Source organism: Leucoraja erinacea, unplaced genomic scaffold, assembly GCF_028641065.1.
Source record: "Leucoraja erinacea ecotype New England unplaced genomic scaffold, Leri_hhj_1 Leri_189S, whole genome shotgun sequence".
NCBI classification, from domain to species: Eukaryota; Metazoa; Chordata; class Chondrichthyes; order Rajiformes; family Rajidae; genus Leucoraja; species Leucoraja erinaceus.
The window spans coordinates 61,643-68,815 of record NW_026576090.1 but is presented as its reverse complement, the minus strand read 5'-3'; the positions used below and the strand labels follow the sequence as shown (position 1 = coordinate 68,815).

At 47.5% G+C, this 7,173-nt stretch overlaps 1 gene segment (V, D, J or C); it reads right to left on the bottom strand.

Moving 5' to 3' along the window:
- Positions 1–430: 430 nt before the first annotated feature.
- Positions 431–1,151, bottom strand: LOC129716216 (immunoglobulin heavy variable 3-73-like). The segment is given in 2 exon segments: positions 431–891; positions 994–1,151. Coding segments are annotated over 2 exon segments (471 nt in total).
- Positions 1,152–7,173: the final 6,022 nt, after the last annotated feature.

Below are 7,173 nucleotides of genomic sequence, written 5' to 3'. Positions count from 1 at the left end.
AGCGGCTCAATTAAAGCCCCATCCATCTGTGTCCGTGTGTCCCACACAGCAGCGTCCAGTCTCGGCCATTGCAGCCCTGTAGTGGACAGGAGATACCCCGATCGGGACTGTCGCCGTGCCTCTACCCACAGCGGCTCCTCGCTGCTTGCATTCCCACATCTTCAGTGGATCTTGTTCCCTGTGCTAGATGATGCACTCGGGGTCTGGTTTATATCCACGCGTCCCGGGGGAAAGGCAGCGGCAGCGTCCAGAGACGCGATTTAAAGCGTTTGGTTGCGGCAGGTTTTTGTATGGAGGAAGTCACATCTCTCACACTGTGCCACCCATATAGTCACTGTGATTCACCGATGTACAATAACCCCCCATCCTCTCATACTGTCTCCGAGCCCAGTCACTCCGCACGTCCGACTGTCAACTTGAAGCCCAAGGTACAGAGGTTCCTTCTCGCCCGACTATTGACCGTGTCTCAGAGACGGACACCGGGATTCATCGACCCGTGACTCCAGTTCCACCCACGGCGCTTGGCTCCGAGCTGAGGGCAGGCTCTCTCTCCCCTGGGTTGTTGTACCGGCCCGGCCCCGCTTCCTCTCACTGTGTGTCTCGCACAGTAATAGGTGGCCGTGTCGTTCAGTCTCAGGTCGTTCATTTGGAGATAGACGTTGCTGCTGTCCATGGAAACTTCGAATCGGCCGCTGAAGGCAGGACCGTATTTTTTGTCACCTTTATACGACCTTCCTACCCAGTCCAGCCCTTTCCCGGAGACCTGTTTCACCCAGTGCATGGGGGTGATGCTGAGGTTGAACCCGCTGGTTGCACAGGTCAGTGTGAGGGACCCTCCGGGCTTTGCCACCACGGTCGGGGTCTGATTCAGCACGATCGCAGATCGAACGCCTGCCAATAAAAGAGAAAAACAAGTTTAATAAACAGTTGGAGAGGCAGAGGGTCAAAGGGTGTCCGAGAAGCAGCCCGGCCCCGAGTGGGGGCGACACCCACCTGTCAGACAGGACAGAAGGAGACAGAGATAAGCAGCGACCCCCATCACTCTGAGCACTGACACACACTTGGACACTCCAGGAATGGGCGGCTTCAGCTCAGGCCGGCTTTGTCGGGAGCCGCAGTCAGCGCCGTTTAAATAGGGGAGTGAGCTGTGAGTGAGTGTGTGGAAGAGAGTTAGCCGCGGCTTGAACAGGTTCCCACCCACTGAAACCAGAGACTTCCTGTCCCTGCCCACAGCACACAGTTCAATTCCCCAAAGGATGTTTGTCTCCACAACAGGCGGGGGGGGGGGGGGGGGGGGGGGGGGGGGGGCAATGGTGAGATCCGGATTAAAGATTGATCACACTCTGCTCCATCCACTGATTACAATGCTGAACACTTTGTGGGGCAAGGGGACACTCAGATACCCCAGTAAGTGAGTTAAAAGTCGGTGTACAGATATCCCCCTGAGAGAGAGGAACACCTGTCAATGTAGATATCCCCTTGGGAGAGAGGGGCTAAGGTATCCTGGTGTGAGAGAGGGGACTGAGAGACACCAGTTAGTGCAGATATCCACATCAATGAGAGGACTGAGAGACACCGGTCAGTTTGAGTTTATTGTCACATAAAAACATAGAAAATAGGTGCAGGAGGCCATTCGGCCCTTCGAGCCAGCACCGCCATTCATTGTGATCATGACTGATTGTCCCCTATCAATAACCCGTGCCTGCTTTATCCCCATATCCCTTGACTCCTCTAGCCCCTAGAGCTCTATCTAACCAGTGGATGAGGGGGGATCTTATAGAAACATATAAAATTATAAAAGGACTGGACAAGCTAGATGCAGGAAAAAAATTCCCAATGTTGGGCGAGTCCAGACCAGGGGCCACAGTCTTAGAATAAAGGGGAGGTCATTTAAGACTGAGGTGAGAAAAAACGTTTTCACCCAGAGAGTTGTGAATTTATCTAGTGATTTGGCCTCCACTGCCCTCTGTGGCAGGGAATTCCATAAATTCACAACTCTCTGGGTGAAAACGTTTTTCTCACCTCAGTCTTAAATTACCTCCCCTTTATTCTAACACTGTGGCCCCTGGTTCTGGACTCGACCAACTTTGGGAAATTATTCCCTGCATCTAGCTTGTCGAGTCCTTTTATAATTTTATATGTTTCTATAAGATCCCCCTCATCCTTCTAAACTCCAGTGAATACAAGCCTAGTCTTTTCAATCTTTCCTCATATGACAGTCCCGCCATCCCAGGGATCAATCCCGTGAACCTACGCTGCACCTCAATCACAAGGATGTCCTTCCTCAAATTAGGCAAGGAGAAAATGGCCATAACTGTACACAATACTCCAGATGTGGTCTCACCAGAGCCCTATACAACTGCAGAAGAACCTCTTTAATCCTATACTGAAATCCTCTTGTTATGAAGGCCAACATTCCATTAGCTTTCTTCACTGCCTGCTGTACCTGCATGCCAACTTTCAGTGACTGGTGTACAAGGACGCCCAGGTCTCGCTGCACCTTACCTAACCTAACCCCATTGAGATAATTCCCTCTTCCAAATCATTAATATATATGGTAAGCAGTTGCAGCCCCAACACCGAGCCTTGTGGCACTCCACTCGCCACTGCCTGCCATTCCGAAAAGGACCCGTTCACTCTTATTCTTTGCTTCCGGTCTGCCAACCAATTTTCTATCCATGTCAACACCCTACCCCCAATACCATGTGCTCTAATTTTAGTCACCAGTCTCCCGTGCGGGACCTTATCAAAGGCTTTCTGAAAGTCTAGATACACTACATCCACTGGCACCCCTTCATCCATTTTACTTGTCACATCCTCAAAAAATTCCAGACGATTAGTCAAGCATGATTTCCCTTTCATAAATCCATGTTGACTTGGACTAATGCTTTTACTGCTATCCAAATGCCCCATTATTACCTCTTTAATAATTGACTCCAGCATCTTTCCCACAACCGAAGTCAGGCTAACTGGTCTGTAATTCCCCGTTTTCTCTCTCGCTCCTTTCTTAAAAAGTGGGATAACATTAGCTATCCTCCAATCCACAGGAACTGATCCTGAATCTATTGAACATTGGAAAATGATCACCAATGCGTCCACTATTTCTAGAGCCACCTCCCTGAGGACCCTGGGATGCAGACGATCAGGCCCAGGGGATTTATCATCCTTCAGTCCCATTAGCCTACCTAATACTATTTCTCACCTAATGAAAATTTCTTTCAGTTCCTATACCCTCTTAGATCCTCTGTCCTCCAGTACATCTGGGAGATTGTTTGTGTCTTCCTTAGATCCGAAGTACCTATTCAATTCTTCTGCCATTTCCTTGTTGCCCATAATAATTTCACCGTGTCTGCCTTCAAGGGACCCACATTTGACTTTGCTACTCTTTTTCCCTTAACATATCTAAAGGAGCTTTTACTGTCCTTCTTTATATTCCTGGCCAGCTTCCCCTCGTACTTCATCTTTTCAGCCCGTATTGCGTTTTGTTTCCTGCTGTTGTCCTATGAAAGTTTCCCAATCCTCTGGCTTTCGGCTACTCTTTGCTGTGTTATACATCTTTTCTTTTAGTTTTATTGTATCCCTAACTTCTCTCGTCAGCCACGGTTGCCTCCTACTCCCCTTAGAATCTTTCTTCCTTTTAATGAAATGATCCTGCGTCTTCCGGATTATGCCCAGAAATGTACGGAGGTACAGTGAAAAGCTTTAGTTGCGAGTTAACCAGACAACAGACAGACAATACATGATTACAATCGAGCCATCCACAGTGAGCAGAAACATGATAAAGGGAATAACGTAAATAAAGATCAGTGCAAGATAAAACCAGTAAATTTCGATCAAAGATAGTGGGAGGGTCTCCAATGAGGTAGATAGAGCACAGAAGTCAAGCTACAACAGCCAGTCATGATGCTATGAATGAAGTCCGTCTACGCCTATATCGGCGACAATCTACTACAATGTATGACCATACTGGCGACAAGCTAGAACAGCTGGCGACCATCGGCGACAGTTGATTCGGCTAGCTACACCAGGCTACGACAGTGGCTTATTTTCTCTAGGAGAGGGCCCACCCAGTGTCATCAGCTCCTGAAACAGCTCACGGGGGAGCATAGTGAAGTTTCAAAAGGCAGCCTCATCTTCTTGCTGGAGCTCAGTCATCAGGTTGTCATACTGGCCCAACCTGGGTCTCTACAGGGACAAGGGCTTCAACCACACACACCTCTTCTTGGGCTTCCTCTACCCCATCCTTCTTGTCCTTTTGGCTTGCTGATCTTTAAGCATGAGGGCTGCTGCATGCTTAAATCTTGTGAGAGCAATGCCCTCAGATGTTGGAAACCCTACATCCCCTTTTATAACTGGGTGATTCCATTGTATTGGAGGCCAAAATGACGTAAATGGTCTTCAGTTGTCTCCGACAGTCGTAACTTGCCGTGGCTTGTCGCAGGTGGACGTAGGTTGACTTCGGTTGTCGCCTGTGTGGTCGTAGGTTGTCGTATATGTGTCGTCGTAGGTTGTTGTAGGTGGACGTCCTAAGTCACGATGATTGGGTCACTGGTTGTTGGTTAGCTTGCCTTAGCTTGACATGGACTAGGTGGTAGTTTTTGTAGCTTGTCATAGACATTGTTGTAGGGGGGTCCAGTCAGCGGTTTTTCGGTCACCTGCTACAACTATGACAGTCGCAGGCAGTCGCCTAAGTGGGACAGGCCCTTAAATGGCTTGATTGTAATCATGCATTGTCCTTCTGCTGACAGATTAACACACAACAAAAGCTTTTCATTGTGTCTCGGTACACATGAGAATAAACTAAACTGAACTGAACTGGTCAATGATGCAGTTGCAGGGGTGAGTAATGACTCCAAGTCCCTCGAGTTTGGTGATTAGCTTGGCTGCAATAATGGTGTCAGGCTGTAGATATCCCATGAAAGAGTGTACAGATATATCCCTGACAGTGAGGCACTGGTTCCCAAGAGAAAGGGAATGAGGGAACCGATCCGTTTACAAAAGGGGGAGGGGGGGAGGGGGGGGGGGGGGATGGAGAGAGAGAGGGAGAGAGAGAGAGGAGAGAGAGAGGAGAGGGAGAGAGAGAGAGAGAGAGAGAGAGAGAGAGAGAGAGGGAGAGGGAGAGGGAGAGGAGAGAGAGAGAGAGAGGGAGAGAGAGAGAAGGAGAGAGAGAGAGAGAGAGGGCGAGAGAGAGAGAGAGAGAGAGAGAGAGAGAGAGAGAGAGAGAGAGAGAGAGAGAGAGAGAGAGAGAGAGAGAGAGAGAGAGAGAGAGAGAGAGAGAGGGAGAGGGGGGGAGGGAGAGGGAGAGGGGGAGAGGGAGAGGGAGAGAGAGGAGGGAGAGGGAGAGGGACAGGGACAGGGAGAGAGAGAGGAAAAACAGGTGCAGAGTAGGCCATTTGGCCCTTCTGATCATGGCTGATCATCTAAAATAGTAAGATTAAACGAGAACTTACCAGTTTGAAGTTTGATCTGTATTTTATGAGGAGTTACGATGAGGGATTTCGTGAAGAACCCCGCTTCCACGCATGCGTGTCATTCTTCAAAGCAGCGGTGTGAGGTCACAGAAACCTATAATGATCTAACATAGTAAGATTATCAAAGAGATACCAGTTTTTGATATGATCATAAGAGGGTGGGAGCGGAGGGCACGAAATCCCTCATCGTAACTCCTCATAAAATACAGATCAAACTTCAAACTGGTAAGTTCTCGTTTAATCTTACTATTTTACTTCGGAGTCACGTGAGTGACTTCGTGAAGATTTCAAAGCTCTGTGACCTCATGCCGTGGAACGAGTCCATGCTTCACAACTGCCTTGGGTATTGGGAGAGAGCATCATTAGTAGTTTTAAAACACAATTATACAAAGAGTTGTGTGGTATGAAAAAATATAACATTTTTTAAAATTTGAGAATCATAACCCTGTAACCTATCGGGCAAATTATTTTGTTGAACCTAAAATGTTTTCTTAATACAATGATGGCTCCAAATTAACTGGTTTATAATACAACCTGTGGAAAAACCCTTTTTTAAAATGACCCTCCTGCCATTCTGAGGATTTGGTCTGTGGGTACCTGTACAATATTGCTGCGGATGTTGCTGCAGTCCTGGTGGAATGAGAGTTGAAACATCAGTGTCTATTCCTGCCATTTTTAGGACCTATTTGAGCCACCTTGATATAGTTTGAGTCGTGACCCTATCATGCAGTTTCTTGTAAGAGATAAACAACTCCATACTCTGACCTCGAATGTTCTGAGTATATGCTATGTATTGTTAGATGTGTCTTGTTATACACAGTCGTTTGCCATATGGGTGTACCATAAAATCAAACCCTAGACCCTATGAACCCGATCTTTTATTAAATCCTGTATGACAACACCAGTTTCTCGGTGAGATGATCAGGGAGTCCAGGCTCAGTTTGCTTAATGGCTGGACTTGTTGTGCGGTAAATAACACCATGAGCATAACCATCTTCCTGGTCTGTTACTGAGGTGACAACGCTGTTATGAGCTACAAGCTCCTCAGCATGTTGAGAAAACGACACCCATGTCCCAGATTTCGGAGTACCTGGTTTGCTTACCAGGGGTGCGTTCCCACCGCGTGCCGCTCCGTTCCTTGTGATAGGTAATTGGAGAGTGCACTTGTGGCACTATTGAAGGCACTGTAGCTCCATCGATTATCCTAATGGAGGCTTGTAAAAATTCCAATACGGCCAGAATGTTCTTGGCCTTTTGGTCGAGATTGTTGTCCAAGCAGTATATGCCCCATTTCTTGATGTGTCCAAGGTACTGCTTCCGTGTTGACAGTCTTAGTGCAGATGAGATGAGATTCATCGTCCTGTCTGACAGTGTAGTGGGTCTGTTAGACTCTACAAATCAATAAATCCATAGTGTTATGGCATGGATGACTGCCTCCAGTCACTGGATAAATCAATAATTTTTTGGCAATGTTCATAGGGAACATGGTTCTAACACCATCCCCTGTAAGACTGAAATACCATGATTGAGAAGGTCAGTCGGGTACTCTGAAAATTCCAGATGCCGAGTGTGGTTGAATTTTCCCTAGTACCCCAATGATGGGTCCGAACGGGGGAAAACATCACCCTATGGCTTATTTACATAACAATGCCAAGCTGGTTTACGAATTTTAGTACATAATAATGGGGCTAATGATTGCCCC